Consider the following 22,324-nt stretch of genomic DNA (forward strand, 5'->3'; position numbering starts at 1 on the left):
GACACCACCCACCGGGCCACTAACCTTCACCAACCCCAAAGACATCCCAACTCCAACAAATCAGGGAAACCTCAAGGGCCCAAAGGAGAAACTGAGGAAAGGTAGAAAGGACAGACGAAGCAGAGTGAGATCCACAGACACCAGCCTCCACCGAATCAATGACCTGAGGGAGAAACAAATTGTGTCTGAGTCTCGATCTTGGCCAATTAATTAGGTACGGCAAGGACTCTCTCCCCCTTGCCCACCCGGGTCGGCGGCCATCTTGGCCAATTTATTAGGTACGCCCAGGATTCTCGCCACTCCGCTCGCCCAGGGCGGCGGCCATTTTAGCCAATTAATTAGGTACGCCCTGGATTACCGCCTTTCTGCCCACCCAGGGTGGCGGCCATCTTGGCCAATTAATTAGGTACGGCAAGGACTCTCTCCTCCTCGCCCACCCGGGTCGGCGGCCATCTTAGCCAATTGACTACTACTAAAATTACTACAAGTACTACTAATACTACTACTTCTACTACTACAAGTACTTGCTTACTACTTACTACTATACTACTACTACTATGTCTACAAGTACTACATACATACATGCGTGTTTCCACCTGGCAAGAGTCAGCAATTCCACATTTCTTGAGCGATTCCAGTGGTTTAAATTTTTAACTGTTCAGCTCATTTACAAGAGTCAGCAGTCCCATTCAAAATTTCCGCGGGAATTTTTCTAGTTAACATTTAAATTCTTTATTTCATATATTAACCATTGTTATACATTATTAACATTTTAATTCTTTATATTAACCATGTCGAAATGTTTTATAGATGTGAGATAGTGTTGAACTCAGTATAATTTGAGCTTGAACTAAACTGGAACATATTGTTTGGTCTAAAAAATTCCTTCTCAGTGTTCTGTGCGAAAACACACATTTGGTCCTTGAGAACAGAATCTGCTTCGAACACACACACACCCCTGACTCTGTTTAACTATAAGAAGCCATTTTCTATTTCTATTCGGAATAGATTTCACACTTCAAATGTGAAGTTGTCTGGATCTGAAAATTATACTTATCGTCCCGTGACGTGTGCGCAGCTCATCTAACGGACTACATTTAAAGAGAATGCGTTTGCATTCAGTATTAAATAAATACAATAAAAGTAATTTAATCAATCACTAATTCAATATGTGGAGCGTTTCCATTACTGTAGTTGGAAGATGGAATAGTGCAGGATATGTGTGAGAGAAGGAGAACAATGGTGAGGTGTAATGGAGGTGGGGCCGCATCACGTATCAGCTCTATATCTCCTTCCAGTTTGCAATAGTGATGGAAAGGCTGATGGATGTGAGACTGAGCAAGCAAGGTAGTGGTGGAAGTGAGAAATGTATTCTCATTCAAATTAAATATTGTAAAATATGATGCAGTTGGACATTGGCAAGGCTACTATAGTGACTTGAGTTAAACAAAAAATAGAACTGTGCTTAACATCCACATGCACAAATTGATTTGAGATTTTTAAGTCATTAGCTTTGACATGAGAAAACTGGACTTTCAGGGAACACCCGCGAGAACAAGGAGTGCGAGCTCCACAATGTCCAATTATGAGGACTGCAGTTTTTCATGGCTCAAATTGAGGCAGAGGTGGTATCACCCTGACTATGATGGGTGACTACCAATACCAGGTATCTGTATCGGTGCCAATACCAGTCTTATATTAAGGTATCGGTACTCACGGCGGTGACCGATACCATTATGGGCCGCCCCTCCTGCAGACATTTTACTGACTAGAAATTAGAAATGATATGAATGCAAAGTTGCCATTTTTAACTACAATCATTACAAATTCATCCACTATCACATATTAAATTGTAAATATAGTTCAGCGTTGTTGTAAAATACTATTATGTTTATTTTATATACAGTGTTTTTATGACTTTGGCAATGGCTGGAGCGTGCCACCTCTGCCTCACAATTAGGAAATGGGCGTGTGCAGCGATTAGTTTAGTTTAAAAAAAAGAAGAAAGAAAAGCCATTTCTTCTTCGGTTGTTGCTTCAGGTCTTTCCAATCCACTGTTGCTGATATAGCGCCTCCACAATGGTGCAACATTGCAACTGCAGTTCAAATAAGTTGTAAGTTGGTGCTGAGCTCAATGTCTTTTTTTTTTTCCTTTTCTTTTCTGGAGAGCTCAGTATTGTTCATTCGGTAATTTTACCGATTTGACATGTCATCATCATTGCTCTCTCTTTTTATTAATGTTATTTATTTATTTTGTATGTGGGTGAGTATGTGTATGTGCATGTGCGTGCGTGCGAGTGTGTATTCATTAGACACCACCCACCGGGCCACCAACCAGAGTCCTTCACCAACCCTAGAAACATCCAAATTCCAACAAATCAGGGAGACCTCAAGAGAACAAAGGAGAGACTGAGGAACGGAAGGAAGGACAGACGAAGCAGAGTGAGATCCACAGACACCAGCCTCCACCGATTCAACGACCAGAGGAAAAAGCAGATTGTGTCTGAGTTTCGATAGATGCTGGTGTGGTGGATCTGGCATGCATGAAAATCTCCACCAAAGAGGGGAGCCGTCGACCCCCGCCAGGACAGAGTAAGCGCAACACCTCAGGGCCCCCCAGGCCACGGCAGCGCCAAGGGACAACCCCCGTGCCCCGCAGGGGGCACCGGCCGGAGAGCAAACCCAGGAGCAGGAGCGCCCCCCACCCAACGCAGCAGGACGGGGCACTGAAAGGCCCGCCAGCACCCACCCAACCAAGCCACCCTGCCCCCACCAACCGGCCCCCAGATCCCGGGGACCCCCCGCACCCAGGCATCGGTGCCGTAGAGGGGCTGGACAGTGGAGCGGAGAGGGCAGCCGCGCCCACCCCGCCCCCGTAGAAGGGGAGATGTGGGCCCCACCCAGTGTATATACAAGTGTGTGTGTGTGTGGTGCATTAAAATTGGGAGCAGTTGAACCGGAGCAGAGGGAAATTATATCCCCACGCTCCGATCCACCTGCCTCCCAGGCATGTCAGTAAGTGTATGTGGTGCATTAAAAAAATAAATAGGGGGGGGGACACGGACAGGCGATCGCAGCACTGCTCTATACTGCGGTCTGCTCCAACCGATGGCAACGCAGCAACCCCCAAGAAACCCAGGGAATGGTCAAGACGCAGCCGCCAGCCAGCAGCCAACAGAGGGGCATCCACGACCAGCCAGGATGGGGACAGCACCTATAGAATTAACCCACTGGCATGCAGTGAATCCCAATATTAACCCTTGGTGCCCATTGGAGGTGAATCTTGAGGAGTTGATGATTAAGGTGTCGTTTGATGTAGTCTGATCCTGTTGGCAGCAACTGGGTTCCTGACTATAAAAACACAACCATTAGTTACAAATTGCCAAATACAGAAACATCAATGTAAGTTATCGCGATGTGGAGGCTCTCGCTAACAGGCAGAATTAAGTAACCAGATTTAGGTTAAAATATTCTATATACGTAGACCATGTTTCTATGAATTTGGTTTTTATTTGAGGCAGATATTTTTTCCATTAAAATGTGATTTATGAGGTTAGACCATTGGTCGATATTCAGAGTTTGTTTATTTTTCCAGTTAACAAGAATTGTTTTTTTTGCGATAGTAAGAAATTGTTTATGTGATAAGTCAGTTGTTGTTAGGTCACCTAGCAAACACAAGTTTGGAGATAAAGGTATCCTACAGCCCAAGATAGCGGAAAGTTTTTCTAAGACTTTAGTCCAAAAATATATAACCGGAGTGCATAACCATAAAGCATGAAAATAAGTGTCTGTAGTGTTTTGTAAACACTGGAGACAAATGTCTGAGAGTCCCATTTTCTTCATCATATATTGAGTAATGTATGTTCTATGAATAATTTTATATTGGATAAGTTGTAAATTTGTGTGTTTTGTCATTTTAAATACGTTTTCACAAACTTGAATCCAAAAGTCAGATTCCGGAGCTATAGACAAGTCTGTCTCCCATTTTGAGATGGGTAAAGACATTTTATCAGTATATTAAAGTAACTTATATATTTTTGAGAGGTTGTTTGTTGTTTTCGGAGAAAGCGTGGTAATATCTTTAGCTAAAACAGGCGGTTGGAGCCTACCCCGAAGTGTTGGAATTTGTTTCTTTATCATACACATAACTTGCAGATAATGTAAAAAAAAATCCGTTTTTAATTTTGTATTTTTGGAGCAAGGATGTATATGATATAAACATATTATCTGAGAAGAGATGGTGGAGATGTGTAATTCCTTTCTGCTCCCACACACCTAAATAAAACGATTGGTTATTAAGTTGAAAGTCGGGGTTATGCCATAGGGGAAAAAGCCCACAGGGCTCCGCTTGGGCTTTTGTAATTTCTAGTGCCTTCCACCAGGCAGTCAGGATGGCGGAAATCATTGGATTTTTAAAACAATTATGTCGCTTAATCGATGTTTTAATAAAGAGTAAATGTAGAAGTCTGAGGTTATTACAATGCTTCTGTTCTTCTAGTTCCAGCCAACAGTTAGTATCTCTGTTGGGTTGTGCCCATAGAATGATATATTGTAGCTGGTTAGTTATATAGTATGTATGTATATATTTGGTGCCTCTAGACCACCTTTGGATTTACTTTTCTGAAGAGTAGATAGACTAATCTTTGCTTCTTTTTTTTTATTCCAGTAAAATTTTGTAACGGCCGAGTCCAACAACTGGAACCAGTTAGCTGTAGGTTTAAATGGAATCATTGAGAAAAAATAGTTTATTTTGGGTAAAACTTTCATTTTAATGGTGGCTATTCGTCCTATTAGAGAAATAGGAAGATTATTCCAGCGCTCCAAGTCACTATAAATGCTATCCAGAAGTGGAGTTAAGTTTAAATGAATTAAATCAGTTAATTTAGGTCAGATTTTTATGCCTAAGTATTTTAAATTACCTATAGGAAATGAGTAGTGTGGGTCCCATGAATTTTCTATAATAGGTAGTAGTGTTGATTTTGTCCAGTTAATAGAATAATAACTGTGAGAATTTAGTTATTAAGTTAAATACTTCCCCTAACGAAATAGCAGGCTTTTCTAAATAAAGTAAAATATCATCGGCATATAGATTAATTTTATGATCTGTTACCCTAGAGTGAATTCCTTGAATCCTTCTTTCCTGGCGTATGGCTAATGCGAGTGTCTCAATAAATATTGCAAATAATAAAGGGGACAGTGGGCATCCCTGTCTTGTGCCTCTCTGTAGAGTAAAGAGGAAGGACCAGTTAACTTTGTCGAAAGCTTTTTCTGCATCCAACGATTTAATAACTGCCTTTTTATCATGCCGCTGTGACATGCTAATACGGTTAAAGAGCCTCCTAATATTATTAGTAGAGTGACGATCTTTAATAAAGCCTGTTTGGTCGCTATGAATGATTGTCGAGAAAACTGTTTCTAGTCTAGATGTGAAAGCCTTATTGATAATTTTAATATCAGTGTTAATTTGTGAAATCGCTGAGCTCAATTTTAACACAGCTAGAGCGCTATGTTGAATAATGGCTCAGGCTGGATGTGGGGAGCAGATTAGGTGGAGGTGGCCGCCTCAGAATTTTGTACACAGGAAAAACCCTGGGACACAACGTATCAGATCATGTTCTAATTAAGAATGAACACATGACAATATGGGTCTCTTATTTAGTTCACAATTGAGATAATATTTTCTAAAAAATACATAATCGTAATTTAGAGAGCAGAGAAATATCCAACATAAAACAGTTGGGTAGGTTGTTTGTTTTTGTTTTAATACTTACAACAATGTACAGTGCCTTGCACAATTATGCACGTCGGGCATTGTACCCCTGCTCCCCGGAATAAAGTTCAGGCTCAGGATTTTTTTTTCTCTTTTACTTTAAGCCCTGTATATATATTTACAACGTACATTCAGAAACAATGGAGAGTGCCTTACAAAACAATTGCACCCCCCCAATCAGACTTCAAATATAAAGCTGTAGAAAAAGTTTTTTTTCATTCCATGGATCCCACAAGTTCACAAAAAAAACATATATTCAAAGACAGAAAAAAAAGTTGTAACCCCCCCAACCAGACAACTTAACATTCACTCAAACATTGTCATTATTGTTGTCATCATCATTATTTTAAACATCATCATTGTCATAGTCATCAACCCAAAAACATAACAGAAGCAACATTTAAACAGAAAACAGTAAACACTCCAACAAAAAAAAGAAATGAACATAGGAGGGCACACATCATCTTAACATTCACACAAACATTATTATTGTTGTCATCCTCATTATCATTCTAAACATCATCATTGTCATAATCATCCACCCAAAACATGACAACAGAAGCGACATTTAACAAAAAACAGTTCTAGCACCGTCTGGTGGCTAGTTTTTTAACGCAGTTTAATTTTCACAGGGCATGTTTTGCCCCTTTTATGTTTGAAATCCATGCTAATTGTCAGATGAAAGGGAACGTAATATGCTTGTGAACTGAGTCAATATGTGTGCGTGCATAAGTGCCTTAATATTAAATGTTATTAGAGATTATAGGTTGTTTATATGCATTGCTGTTATGTTTAAAATATTGTGCATTTTTTTTTAGTATGAGCTAATTTTTTACAATATTGTGACCCCTTTTTATATCACCAACCTCCCCACAATATCGTGATAATTATCGTATTGTGACTTTCATATAGTGATATTGTATCTTGATGTTTGGGTATTGTTACATCCCTACTGGTGACCAGCTCAGTATTTGTCCCACGAGTTTTATGGACTATATGCCATGGAGAAGGCGGGACTTCTGACTTTTCACCCATCAACGTTGTTTCCGTTTCCGGTTTGCGACGTGCGGGCAGCGTCCCAGTACTTGCGCTTCCGCCTTTGTGCCCCTTGGTTGTGCGTTCCCGTCGACGGATGCGAGTGTATAGTGTCTGTCTCAGTGTCCGAAGCATTTCAGATAGCAGAGACGGCCCTTCCGCCGATGAGCGGGAGCGCGCAGTTCACACACACACACACACACACACACACACACACACACACACACGGTGAAAAGGGTCTCTGGATAGTTCTAAGTACTAAGGGCATTTGCAATATTTAATTGATATGTCCCATGAAAAAAAAATGCATGGATTAAAAAAAAAAAAAGACAGTGGTACTTGATGTTACCTATAAAAGACAGTGGTACTTGATGTTACCTAAACTCAAAGATGATCACATTTACACTTCTATTTTAAAATACAGTAATAAATAACCAGACAAAAACGCACTTTCCCCATCGTCCAGTGCAGTTGTACTTGCAGCAGGGAGTCACGTTACATGAAATATATGAAAGAGTTAGGAAAATAGTGCGGCAAAGCAATTTGTCCGGAAGCAACTGTCGGTTTGTAAACTAAAATAAGTCATTTGAAGTTGTAAATGATGTTACTTGAAGGACGTTGCCTCAGATGGGAATTTCATCTCTGTGAGCAATATTATTTGTGATTTCATTAGATGTAAATTCTGAAGGTCAAATATTTACTAGCAGTTTAAAAACCCACTGACATGCATCTTGCAGCAATGACAATCAATTTACTTGCTGCAACCAGCACAGTTGAAGGCTATCATCGAAAAATATTGCATCAAATTGTTAAGAGACTTATGTTGACTTATGCTGAAATCCACACTTCAACATTTTAATGCATATTCAAGTGGGTCAGTGTCACATAAATGATGGACGATAACTTGATTGAAATATATACAATAAATATATACAATACTTGATTTTAAACTATTTTGAAAGTAAAAAAGATTTCATGTTTGTTCTTTGATTTTTGACCGGTGTACTGTATACACATGATCAACTGGGTGTATGCTCGTGGCCAACAGTACAAGTAATGCAATAGTATGTTTTTGTTTCCCTTGCAGTATCTCAGCTGGGTCGTTCAAAATCAGCCAGAAATCACATTTCAGTTCAGAGAAAATTTATGGCATTGTTCTTCTGGTCAGTAGTAAGTGCACCAGTTGCTATAATCACTCGGCATCAAGCCACCAGTTATAAGCAGGATCAGGTCCACAAACCACCAGATTCCGAGGCCTCCAAGTGTGAGCAGCTTCCCCACCGCTGTCCCTGTGTGGCCCAGGCAGAAACGGTCCACCCCGAAACATCCGAGGAAGAAGGAGTACAGCAGAGTGGTGATGAAATAATGTCCGGTATACCTGTGTGGGGGTTGGGCGGGGAAATCAATTTGAAACACCAACAAGTTAAATGTGACTCTCCAGATGTTATGCTGGTGAGTTGATAACACTGCTAATTCGTAAATGTGTTCAGGACTAGGGCTGGGTATCGATTCTAATTTCCTCAATTGATTTGATTTTGATTCACAAGCGTTAACTCATTTGCTCCCATAAACGTACACATTTGTTATTGGATTTTTTAAAATTTTATTTATAAACGTTTTATTTTAAATATTACATTGCTCCCAAATACCTATTTATATGTTTTTTTTTTATGCTAGAGCATCCAGAAGGCTTTGATGCAGCCTCTGAACTGCAGAGAATGGTTGAATGTCAAGGACATGATAAAAGATTAAGTTCTTAAGTAAATTTTGCAGAGGCAGTAACTGGTCAAATGTCAAAGTTTATGAAAGAAAGTAACACGTGTTATAATCAGTTAAGTGTTATACAAATATTGATATTGAATAATTGTAAAGATAAATTAAAAGATCCGGAATTGCTTTTAATACTCAATACATATGACGTATCAATACGTCATAAGCTTTTTTTATGCACAAGTGAACAGGAGGGTCTGGTGCAGCTTCTGACTGAAGGAATAGGCTTGACTGCAATGTTATTTAAAATAAATGGCCAGCAGGTGACAGCAAGTATAAGATCAGCCAGTATGCACGGATCTTGTTGTAGAAGAAGAGAAGCAAAGTGTAGATTGGGACTGGGAGAGTGCGAGTGTCATGCGTTGTCGGTACCAGATGTGATCGGGCTTTCCAGATTGTATCGGGGTTGCCTACCGATGGCGTCACACTACAGGATTGGCTGGAGATTATCCGATTACAATTTTTCAATAAAGTTAATTAAAAAAAAAAAATCAGGTTGACGTCAAAACATTGGAAAAAAAATATTTAAAATGTCATTTAAATAACAAAATGTATGGACTGAAATTGTCAAAATGTAAATAAACCTAAGAATATAAAAGCAGGATAGTTGAAGATTTAAGAAATAAAAATGAATAGGTTGAAGCGCCACCGTCGAGCTTGTTGATGACGCCAGTACAGCAGCGCAAACGAAATGCGCGATTCAGACGCGTTCACTTCGGTTTGGTTTCTTTTTTAGCAGTTCACAATCACAATAAATCTCAAAAATAGTCTTAAAGATAATAGGACCACATTAGCAATACTTTGACAATATTTGTCACATCTCAGGCAATTCATTTGTGTATTTATCATTTATTCAATCATTTTATTATTTATTCAATATATCTTGCTTTTATATTCTTAGGTTTATTTACGTTTTTACAATTTAAGCCCGTACATTTTGCTATTTAAATTACATCTTCAATATTTTCTTTCCAATGTTTGTCGTCAACTGGATAATTTCTAGCCAATCCTGTAACGTGATATGTTCGTTAGGCAACCCTGATACGATCAGCCCAATCACATCTAGCGTGTTGTAGAGCAGCGAAGAGGATTGGGGAACAACCGGGAACAGCGGACTGAGCGGAGAGGAAGTAGAGCGATCGGCAAAACAAAACAGTTAACCCTGCAGATTGCTTTTTGGCAAAAAAGAAAAAGAAAAGCATCCTGATCGGCTCATCAAAGCATAACAGCGGCGATCGAGTTGCTGCACGTCGAGAAATGACGCTTCATTCATCGAGCAAACGCAACAAGCAACCGTTGAACGATGATCCGCGGGGTTAACGGCTCGTTTTGCCAGTCACGTCAACCCCTGGATGACTGGATTCTGCGGCAGAGCTGCAGTTAGACCAGTCAATTGTTTATTTTTATGTGCAAAAAACTGTTATTTTGTTATCAAAAGCACTTTTTGGAACATTTTAGCTGAAACTCTTCTATCACACATCACACCTGACACTTTTCTCCACCCGTTCCAGCCTGCTTGCACACGCTTCTTCACTTCTTTTCCACACTCTCCATTGCTCTGGACTGTTGACCCTAAATACTTAAACTCCTCCACCTTGTTGGTCTCTTCTCTCTGTAACCTCACTCTTCCACTTGGGTCCCTCCAATTCACACACAGATAACCTCCACGCCTCTAGCTTCTCCTCCATCAGTTCTCTGCTCTCACTACAGAAAACAATGTCATCTGCAAACATCATAGTCTATGGAGATTCCTGTCTAACCTCATCTGTCATCCTGTCCATTACCATAGCGAACAAGAAGGGGTGCAGAGCTGATCCCTGATGTAGTCCTACCTCCACTTTGAATTCCTCCGTCACACCTACAGCACACCTCACCACTGTCTTACAGTCCTCATACATGTCCTGCACCACTTGAACATACTTCTCTGCCACTTCAGACTTCCTCATACAAAACCACAGTTACTCTCTGGGCACCCTGTCATAAGCTTTCTCCGGATCCACAAAGACACAATGCAGCTCCTTCTGACCTTCTCTGTAAATTTCAAGAAAACGGTAAGATACAAAAAAAAGTAATAAAATTTGCCTTTAACTCTTTTACTGCCCAAAACGTTAAATGACGTTTAGTAAAAACCTACGGAGGAGCGCCAAAGACGTTAAAAGACGTTCACCAAGTTTTTTGGGGGTTTTTTTGGAAACGGGTGGAGGAAAGCCTTGGCCAGCTGTGCTGAAAGTATCAAGCAGATCTAGTTAGTATAATGCCTATTTTTGGCCCCTAGATGGCAGCGATGACTCTCTTTGGACAAGATTGGGTAGGCGTCAGTAGAAGACGTGAGGCGGAGCTAGAGTGTTGAGGGGACAATGGCTGAGGAAGCCATAATGGCGACCGGTTGCAAGCAGCTCACGCTTGAGCATTTTTTTCAAAGACGAAAAGCATCGACCAATGCTAAAGAGTACATTGATGACGACGATGATGATGATGGTGACTCCGAGGTTGACGCCAAAGTTGGAAGCGTTGACGCGGCGGCTATGATAAAGCGATGCTAACGCCGGAAAACGCGGAGCACAACCGAGCACGCTCAGGCGGACGTTCAATCGGACGACGAAGAGTGCCCCGAGTCCAATGCATATTCATTGGAGGAGTGGATACAGTCTGATCACAGAGAAGACACTGGTTATGGACTACGATGCCACCATGAATGGAGCGGATAAGATGGATTAACCACCCGGTATAGGAACTGAAGGACATGAGGAAGCCAGACGTAACACCACCGTAACGTCACCGTATCATGATCCTGAGAGTAGACTTGATGGCAACATGGCCAAGCACACACTGCGTTATATACTTGCTATTCCCCGGAAAAAAAGCCAGCAAAAAAGTTTAGCATCTGCAATCGCAGTGAAACTAATCTGTTGTGCAAATCCTGCTGCGTCTCCTTGCACGCAGGGGAGTGTTACAAAAAGAAAAACTGTATTTAAAACATCCACACAATTGTAAATAGTACCACGGTTGCACACATCTGTAAATAGTTTGCCAAATTGTTTTGTCAAATTGTTACACTGTTGAATGTAAATAAACGTATTTTGCTATCAAAAAACACTTTTTCATTGTTGGTGGTAGAGTTTTACAGAAGTAAAGCACTGTTTAGGTGTTTGTGGCATTCATGGAAAAAAAAGGTCTCAAATTCACTAGAGTGCATGAAATAATATCGTTTCACAAAAAGCTTAATTTCTCTGTTTTTTGTTTCAAAACAGAGCATTTGGGTGAAACTAACCATTTTCTATTGTTGATTACTGAAAAACGGAATAAGGTAGAAACAAACTTTTTTTTCTGATGAAAGATGAGAGTCCAATCTTTCATTTGGTAGTATGTGTGTTTCCATAGTCCAAACACAACATTTTCTGTGGACCTTAAAAGATCAGTCAAAATGCTTAAATCGGCTGGCACTGACGGCATCCCTTTTCTGAAAACGTCTGGCAGTCAAAGAGTTAAAATGTTATTTTCTTGAGAATTCATGGGAAAAAGATGGTTTTATGAATAAATATCGGGCTTGAAAAGGAAAATCAATTTGATATCGATTATTTGATTTTTTTTTTTTTTTAAACCCAGCACTAGTCAAAACATTATCTCAAACCTTATTACAAAAGATATGGTATGCTAGAGTATTGTCTAAAATTCTTTGTTTCATGTAGTAAATATACATTCATGAGTAGATATAAACTATGTGTTTTATAATTCCTTGATCAATTATTAACATAAAGGAAATATGGACCATAAATTTATAAAACATTTGACGTTATATCTGTGTATCTTTTCCGTATAAGCATTTACAAATTTGTCATGTATAAAACAAGATCCGATTATAGCTTCTGTTGTGTAATTTTCTTTCCTGCTTGGTATCAATATGATAAAATGCTGCGGTTGAACACAGAACACAAGACATTATGAATGACAATCAAGTGAAGACTGGGTGTAGGACAGTACTTGATACGTTTGTAAATATTGTCCTCTAGAGGAAAAAACTGATCGCAGAGGACTAACCCAATGATTTGTCTTGGAGTTTCAAAATACAGAGGGCATAGAAATGACAAATAGTAAAGTAAGACATTCATTAAATCCATATCATGTTATGTGTTGTCTTGCATAGATTAAAGCCTACAATATTTGACACTTCATAGCATCATAGATGAATACAAGTGCAATTCTCCTCAATAGAGATGTTCTGTTTTTCAAAACCGATACCAGGACAAGTGCTCAACTCGAGTATTCACTGATAGAATCTAGTAACTGACATCACGAGTACTTTTGATACATACAATTTGAATTAAACCAATGACAGATAACTTCAAAGACCGTTTATGAATTTAAGATTTATTTTTAACAAATTACCAAAATAAAATTGACAACCCCATGAATTTTAGTCTTTGTTCAAAATACGGCCACAGGAGCATGCCATTAAGTATCGGCAGCCATCTTAAGTACTCGCTAACATTGAAATAAGGCTGTTATTGGCCCGATTCAGATACCTGGTGCCAGTACCCCTCCCTTATCCTGAATATTCCTTAACAAAAAAAATATATTTAACCTTAGTACACTAACGCCGGGTGTTTTTCAGCCAACATAGGCTAGTACATGAAGACATGAGGAGGGGTCATGTCAGCTGTCGAACAGTGCGTCCTCACCATTGCTACCCTGCCTGTACCGAGTGCTTGTAAGGCATAAGTTAAGTTGTACCAGAATGCGCATGTAATTCTTAATTAGTATAATGGCTACGAATAAACATCACTGAAAGGGATACATGACTCATTGAGACATTTTCAGCAGTAAGGAGATAATATTTTGTCTATAATTAATGTGATACCTTCATTATTTTTCATGAACAATTAGTACCTTTCAAAATTATTTTGCCACTTGTCGACTGAAGATGATATCACACGTGCTGGGGGAAATAGGTAATGAACAATCATGGCTCAGTTTGCTGACCAAACCCAGAAAACAGGCGAGTATGTATGTACTCATAAATTTTGGTGACAATCAGTCGTGTTTTTTGGAAAGATGTCATTTTTTTTGTGTCTATGGCGACTGAGCCAACGTACGAAGTGGGGTAAAAAAATATATAAAAAATACTCTGAGCTTCATTTTATTTTCAGACTGTAAACACATACACATGTACTCATTTTGGGAACAGTCAGTCACGGTTTTAATTAATATGCCAACGGCTGTGCACTTATGCAATTAAATGTATTTTTTTTTCTCAAAGAAGGAAAATGAAAACTGAGATCGAGTGATATAATTATGGCAATACTTGACAACGCCATTACTCATTTTTATAGAACAATTAGACCAGGAAACAAGTCCAAAATGAACAGGGGCATGTTGCTTGCATGCAAAACCGTTCACAGCAATGACATGACTGGACAAAAATGTCCAATAATCACATTTTCATACTAAGGAAACAAAACAACAAAATAATTTTAATCTGTTGGGTGGGTCAATTTGACTTAAATTTTAGGTAAATTCGCACACTGCCTCAAACACGTTGCAGTTATGTTGCATTGACAAACGACAGGGACGACAACCTCATATTTTGCGAATCCAACATTCGCAACGTTCTGCAATGCTCGCAGCTCAGTGGGATGCAGGCAGCCTTTAATAATCTGTTTGATCTGAGTAGGCTTTTCATGTTAAAGGTACAATGTGTAATAAGTGACCACTAGGTGTCACTAAATCATAAAATGTAGCCAAAGTGCATGGATTTAGAAGCATGCACACTACGGTGGCTCAGAGAGACCAAATTTCGCAAGCCTACTACCAATACTTATTTTGTGTGACCAAACGAGCGTCTCGCTGAACGACGGCAATATGGCAGCTGCTGTGAAGCCCGGCGAGCAATGCGAAAACACAGAGGAGCAGCTAACCAGAGCGGCTAGCGGGAGTTAGTCGAAGCTATAGGCTGGAGTGGCTAACAAAAGCAGCTAGCGGGAGAAGCTAGTAAAAAAAGAAGCCAGTAAAAGCATGCGAGAGCAAAGCAGAAGGTGACAAGTGACGGGAACCCGAATCACGGGACTCAGCGATGACCACCTGCAGGCCCCAGCTGTGGAAGGTAAGCGGTGGTCAACCCTTTGGCTTCGACACGAGATGAAAACTCCACCAGGCCTAACTATGCTTGCAAGCTTGGCCTTTGGGCATCCGTAGCAGGAAGATGGCAGCGAAACATGTCAGCCTCTTGTAAAGTGAGACCCCAGCCATGTAATATAATTAGTGATTAATAGACCTACAATTATATAAAAATATGTAGATTGATGTGATAGAACATATTTTTGTGCATATTATTGAAATCAATAGTGGGGTTATTAAATTTAATGAATTATTAGTTCACCAATAGATGGCACTAAATATTACACATTGTCAGTTAATAAAAATAAATACAAAAAATTACTACACTCTAATATATATATATTTTTTTTTAGTTAAGTATTGTGTTACTCTACATAAAGTCCTCGGAATAATATTGCTATGAAATTCATGTCACAAATAGGCTTATATTGTAAAATTAAAGTGCGTTTAACAACGAAAAATGCACTTTTAATTTTGCACCGTGAATTTGTCTGAATTAAATGGAATTTCAATTCTGATTCCTGCAATTTGAATTGCAATTCTACTTCCTGTTTGCCAACTCTATTCAAATTCAATAATTGAATTGGAACTTAGGGGTCATTCTCAATTCAATTCAAAATTTTGCCCAGCCCTCCACAAGACACACAACAGGGTTAAAAGCAAATTATCGTTCAAATTTTAAAGCACACAACAGAAGCTGGGAACATCCCCGGAATGAACAAGACTGATCGCAGATGTGATCAATAACGGTGAATTATGACATTACAACTAATCACAAAATCTGCATAAAATGCTAAACATAGACCAATCCGATATAGTCTACTTTTTAGCCACTGACATATTCTACATAAAGTGTAACCTATAAAGGTACAATATATATGTACTTGTTTATCCACCAACTTACTTGATGCAGGGTACATTCCCCCTCAGGAACTCTCTTGGCCCGGCACATTCAATATCATCAAGTGCAGTGCAGACAACTGGTGTGTGGTTCACTTCTTTCTTAGTCTGTCCTCCCCACTATCAATGAAAACAGTGAATCAGTGTTGTTAATATAAAGCAATCAAATATGATGTTAAAGTTGTGCAGTGGCTGCTTTCTCCAATTTTACTTCCTTTTTTATGTTAAAAAGATAGTATAAACAAATGTTTGTTGCCTGATAATATGTTTACAGGCACTTCTTTTTGTATGTATAGTTTTTTATGATTAGTATTCAGAGTGCATAGTTTTGGTTCAATTTTCAAATGCATGAAACGTTTACAGCTAAACATGTTATGGCCGGAGTATTGTCTTCAATTTAATTTGCACCATCACATATAAAAATGGGTGGCAACTAGATGTGCACAAATCAATCAGCCAGGATCGGCACCAATTTCCTTGATCAGCCAATCCCTTCAAGTAAACTATATTTTGTCCACCGATCTCTACCTCCACAGAGGGCTGAAAAAGTCAGCCACTGTCCTCCCCCGTTGCGAGGCGACAAATAGGCGTTTCATGTTTATTTGTGAACTTATTCATGTGAAGTAAAAAAAAAAGAAAAAAAGAATGAGTATTCGTTCGTGGGGGGGGGGGGGGGGTAGATGGCTGAGGAGGAAGTGGTGCCCGTTTGCAAAGCAGCTCTACACTTACAAGACGAAAGGCATCGACCAACGCTAAAAAGAGCACATTGATGACGACGATGATCATCATCGATGATGATGATGGTGAATCCAAGCTTGACGGCGAAATTGGAACCGCTGACGCGGCGGCTATGACGGCGTCATAACGCACAGCACAACCGAGCACGCACAGGCGGACGTTCGATCGGACGACGGAGAGTGCCCCGAGTCCAATGCATATTCATCGGAGGAGTGTGTACAGTCTGCTACTTGCTATTTATTCCCCGGAAAAAAAAGCGGTCAAGAAAGTGTAACGTTTGCACGCGAAACGGACAAAGTGAAAGTAAACTGTTGTGCGAGTCCAGCGGCGTCTCCTTGCACGCAGGCGAGCGTTATAAAAAGAAAAACTGTATTTGAAACATCCACATAATTGTAAGTAATACCACAGTTGCACACATTTGTAAATAGTTTGCGAAATTGTTTTGTCAAATTTTTACACTGTTGAATGGAAATAAACGTATTTTGCAATCTAAAAACACTTTTTCATTGTTGGTGAAAGCGTTTTACAGAAGTAAAGCACTATTTAGGTGTTTGTGGCATCATTCATGGACAAAAAGAAGTGTACAATTCACTAGAGTGCATGAAATAACATCGTTTCACAAAAAGCTATTTTTCTCCGTTTTTTGTTTCAAAACAGAGAATTTCTGTGAAAGTAACCATTTTCTATTGTTGATTACTGAAGAACGGAATAAGGTAGAAACAAACTTTTTTTCTGATGAAAGATGAGAGTCCAATCTTTCATTTGGTAGTATGTGTGTTTCCATAGTCCAAACACAACATTTTCTGTGGACCTTGAAAGATCAGTCAAAATGCTTAAATCAGCTGGCACTGGGAACAACCCGTTTCTAAAAACGTCTGGCAGTGAAAGAGTTAATTTACACGAAATGATGGTTATATAAGAGCAGCTGCTTTCTGGTGCGATACGCATCAAGTTTCACATGATCCGATTTCTCGACTAATCGCAAAAACAAATCAGTGAATAATCAATTATCAAGATTGTTTATGCGAGCTCTAGTAGTCACTAGTGTTTACCAGCCAACTGGAAGTTATCACTCCACTTTAAAACAAACGTGGAAGTGCTGTACTGTATGCATAGTCCACTACTGTTTTTTTCTTTTTTCATTGACAACATATAAGAATAGTAAGAAACAATGATTACTACATACTGGGAGTTTGTACACTTGAGACCACAACTGAAGATGATAAAGTAAATTACACTTACCCCTACACACCCATGGCCCATCTCCAGAAAGGCGCTATGATTTCCAGCATGATCTACGGGGTCCTGACAGTAGATGAACTCCTCAGGCCTTCATAGAGTAAAAACATGAGTGAAATGATATTGTGAAGAAAGGAATGCGACAATATTTGATCTAAAACATTATCTTGGAAAACCTTTATTATTGACACTTTCTGAAACATATTGTGTATTTTTCACTGTAGAACTACAGTAATCTTAAACAAAGTGGATATTTTGCCGTGACTGGCAACTCGCCACCTACTAGCACTACTTTGTCGTGAATCAGGTGAGAACTACAAGTACAAAAAAATTATGCGGCACTGAATGTGGAACAGCATCGCATAGTATTTAAAGCTGTCGGCCGAAAAGGGCTGGTCCATGGGATCGAATTCCGCTCTGTACATTTTTTTAAACTACAATTTCTGGACAACAGCCTTATGTTTCTGCTGGTGATCCCAATAACAGCCTATCTTGAGTGACAAAACTAAATGAAAACTTTGTGAAAAGACAGGAGATGAAGCGAGGCAGGTCCCACCATAGGGTCCACGCCCAGTGCCTGACTCAGTCCAGGTGTTGTGCCAAAGTAGTTGGCCCCGGAAAAAAAATTCTAACCCCTGCCGCGGGATCTTATAAATTTTACCACACTTACCCACTTTTAAGTGGCTATTTTTCGAAAATATTCCTTACCCTAACCATAATCATAAACTTCAAACGTGGAAGAAAACCCGAAAATTCATTAACATATCAGTCGTTTGAGCTTTTTCTATGTATACAGACGCTCCCCTACTTACGAACATTCGAGTTACGAACAACGGTACATACGAACATGTCTGCGCGCATGCGCGCATGTCAACAAATGTTCGGAAAGAGAGCTGTAAGTTAGATTTTTTATTGCGCACCTTTTTCCGAGTACTGTAGTGCTTCTTTCCGCCGCTAATACCGACGCTTGGCGCTGTGAGAGCTCACCCAGCATTGGAGGCTCAGCAACGTGTCGAGGAGGAGGAAGAAGAAGAAACGCCTGTCGCTCATAGATAAAGCCATCGCACTCTTCGAGCAGCAAGACCCAAATATTGAACGTTGCACAAAGGTTGCAAATCAATTGAATGATGCCATACAGTGCTACCGCATCATTTATGATGAAAAAAGAAGAAAACTGTGCAATTGTAGTTAGATCGCTTCTTTCGGCCAGTTTCTAGTAAATCCTCCAAGGAAGATACTCATCAACCCTCATCTTCTTCTCCGCGAACCTCAACTTCTTCCTACATTGAAGTTACGGAGGAGGAAGTAACTTTTGAAGCCCATTCCAGCGACGACGAAGAACCTCTCATGATATAAAATCCTCCTCTTCCTCCTCCTCCATCAAATATTTAAGCATCGAGTACATCTTCCAAAAGTAAGTTAAACTTCATTTTATTTATCTTATTACGTACATGTACATACTGTGTGTGTCTCTCGCTCTCTAACATACGTAGTACAGTACTGTACGTATTCTCTTTAAACATAAATTATAATACAAAATATAACACTGAAGCAACTTACGAACAAATTCGCCTTACGAACGATCGCTCGGAACGTAACTCGTTCGTAAGTTGGGGAGCGTCTGTACTGAGATTTCCTACTGCCTGCGTGGTCAAGGAACACACCTAGAGTCCATCGCAATGCGAGCGTGTTCTTGCTTTTCTTTTGTTTATCTGAGATAAACATGATTTTTCTTGTTACAAAACTTTGTTTCTAAAACTCAAAAACACATGTGCCTTCTTCACGCGTTTATTGAAAAACATGCGTACCCGCAGCAGGGGATACACATTTTTTCGGGGTAACTACTTTGGGACAACGTCGTTCCGGCGATTGACCAATCCTAGCCGTTCACGGCTAAAAAACAACAACAAAAAAAACACTGGCAGGATAGTTGCTAGTCACTGCAAAAATATCCACTACCAATCTTAAATACAATGAACCAGAATATATATAGGAGTACTGTTCTGCGTCAAACCAAAGTAAAGCAAATATCTATATAGGGTAAAAGTGCCAACCATACGTAATTATAAGAGCAAAGTAATAAACTCGACTGCGTTTTTGAGCTAGCGTTCAGCGCTAGTGTTAGCATATTTGCATTAACAACAAGGCGACTTACAAATAACTGCAGAGTACGACGGGTGACAGAGCCGTGTACTCAAATGCGTCTGTAGAATTCGTATTCTCCTCTGGTAGTTCATATTTTACAGTTTCTGGGGTCTCTTCGGAAAAAGGAACTACTGTCGAACCAGGACCAGGGGAAGCCGTAGTTGCATCTGTGGTGGACGAGTTTTCGGAGTGGATCCCTTCCAAACATTGTAAAAAAATGACTGTAACTAACAAGAGGAATTGTCCACACAACAGGATGTAACTTACGGAAATCATTATCAACATAAAAGAAAAACATAAATCCCGTTTATATTGTCATAATCAGCAAAAGACACCATCCTGTGTCATTCAAAGCTGGGTCCTCCGACGGCCGAATTTGTCGGCTGCATGACGTCACTCCCGGCGCGACTCGACAGCACGCGCAGAGACATGGGAATGTAGAGATTGGTGCGTTGATACCTCTTAACCACCAAGCAGCGCCAGAGACTAATTATTGATTTTGCAAGCGTGTGCGTAGGGTTCAATAAAGGAGTGTTTCTCAACCTTTTTTGAGCCACGACACACTTTTTTTTCATCGAAAAAATCTCGAGGCACACCACCCATAGAAAATGTAAATTGAAAAAAAAAACGGGGAAAAAAACGATCTAAACTAAAATGGCTATAGCGTTATTTTTTTTTCAAAAGTTTTATATTATATCTACTGTACATCATTGAACAACAAGTTCACATAACTTGGAAAAGCGCAAATAATTTCTTAAAATCAAAAGTAAAATATTCTTACGTTATGCACATAATCAAACTATATAAAATAACTTGCCAATGCTAAGAAATATGCAGTGCTGAATTCTATCATGACCAACATCATTGCTATAACTACTACTCCATACATTTCCTCCTCAAAATCATCAAATTCCACTCGATATCTCTGAAAAACATACTTTTGTACACTTTCAAATAAGAGAGCATTGTGATATATCTTCAGTTTATAATTCTACACATTTTTAGACATGTTTAATGATTAATTTACATCAAGAAACTGCCCAACTCTAGGCTTGATATGCATCATTCACAATTTCACATCATAATGTACTAAGTACTGCGCACAGTACAGTACAATTTGTTCGGTGCTACCGACAGACCTCGACTCCATCGCTTCCTGTAAGTGTGATTTGCAGAGAGTGCATATTTCTTTCAACACTTTTCTCGTGTTTAGCACTTGTGAAACACTTGTCGAAGGACGGCTTTATAGTTCACCAAAGCTTTAATGCAGATGGTCCCAATATTGGTTTGCATGGTCATTTAATTTGCCGTGATTCCATTCATCCATTTTCCAAACTGTTTATCCTTACGAGGGTCCGAGCTTTTAGGTGGTAAACGCTTCGCATTTTCTTTGCGGTCAATGTCAACACATTCACTAGCATAAAAATATCTATGTTCTATAGCGTCTAAAAACAGGATTTGACATGTAAGCTTTCTTCTTCATGAGTTCAGCTTGGACGTGAGGGCTTTCTTCTACCGCCCGCTGAGCTATTTCAGACAAAAGAACCCAAAACTGAAGTGAAACGTGCATTTTGAAAATGTATTTGTTGCGGGAAAGTTGCAGTGTTTGGACAAAGTTGCGTGTAAGTACGATTTTGCGGGATTTTCTTGATTTACTTGAAAACGACACACTATTTGCGGATAATAATAAATTTGTTGTTAGCAATTAGGTGGAATTGGACAATTTCCCACAGCACACCAGACAGTATCTCACGGCACACTAGTGTACACTGTACTAAAGATGCTCCTTTGATTGTTTTCCTGAATGTATTTGCTCTGTAGAAGACAAAGTGGGACACGGTTTGTCTTCTTATTTGTCATCTGCACACCTGCTTCCTAAACATACAAATTATCCGCATTTACAGTGCGAAATAAATACTTTCTCAGCGTTAGTCATATAACAAAAAGTAGGATTTGCACCCAAACGGCGACACTGAAAATCGTCCACAAAACCTCCACCGTCGATTAAATTAGCACAAAATATCTTAACATCGTAGCAGCATATCACTATGCACAACATTTATCTGTAGCACCAACATAAATGGCTCAATTAAAAAAAAAAAAGTAACAAAGTAGCAGCTCTCCTCTCACACAACCCACCCTCTGCAAGTAGTATTGCAATGTGAGGGTGAACGGAAATAATTACGGAAGCCTAAAAGGCTGAATGGAAGCAGTGTACGCGGATTACCCAAGAACTGAAAAAACACTGATGAATTAAAAAATGTCTCAATGAGATTAAATTCACAAATATACAAAAATAACCACCAAATAATAATTCAAAGTAAAAAATACAAGAGGAATGAAAAATAATAAATTAAGCACATTTTAACTCCTTTACACTAGTATTGCAATTACTTACAATAGCACAGTCTCAGGCAGTAGGCTGCTCAGCAAGAGTTCATTTTACAAAGCAGGTTTAGTGAGAACCCTGAGTCAGTTAACCCTCAAATGCGGGAAACTGCGTTTTCTGTTTCAGAAAGTGAGGTAACTGAAACCAGAGAAAGAGAGGCAACTAGCCTGTTTCATAAAAATAGTTAACTTCAGTTACCGTAATAACAGCGTCTATGAACCTAA

At 39.4% G+C, this 22,324-nt stretch overlaps 1 protein-coding gene across 1 annotated transcript; it reads right to left on the bottom strand.

The window, feature by feature from the left end:
• Window positions 1-5,360: 5,360 nt before the first annotated feature.
• On the bottom strand, window positions 5,361-20,114 carry tm2d2 (TM2 domain containing 2). Its single transcript, XM_077562439.1, has 4 exons — window positions 19,722-20,114; window positions 17,570-17,657; window positions 15,594-15,709; window positions 5,361-8,183 (listed from the first exon to the last, which is right to left on the bottom strand). Exons 1-4 carry the CDS (start codon window positions 19,994-19,996, stop codon window positions 7,970-7,972), a joined length of 693 nt encoding a protein of 230 aa, XP_077418565.1. The 5' UTR covers window positions 19,997-20,114; the 3' UTR covers window positions 5,361-7,969.
• Between the last annotated feature and the right edge of the window lie 2,210 nt (window positions 20,115-22,324).

The sequence above is a fragment of the Vanacampus margaritifer genome, chromosome 3 (assembly GCF_051991255.1).
Source record: "Vanacampus margaritifer isolate UIUO_Vmar chromosome 3, RoL_Vmar_1.0, whole genome shotgun sequence".
Classification (NCBI taxonomy): Eukaryota; Metazoa; Chordata; class Actinopteri; order Syngnathiformes; family Syngnathidae; genus Vanacampus; species Vanacampus margaritifer.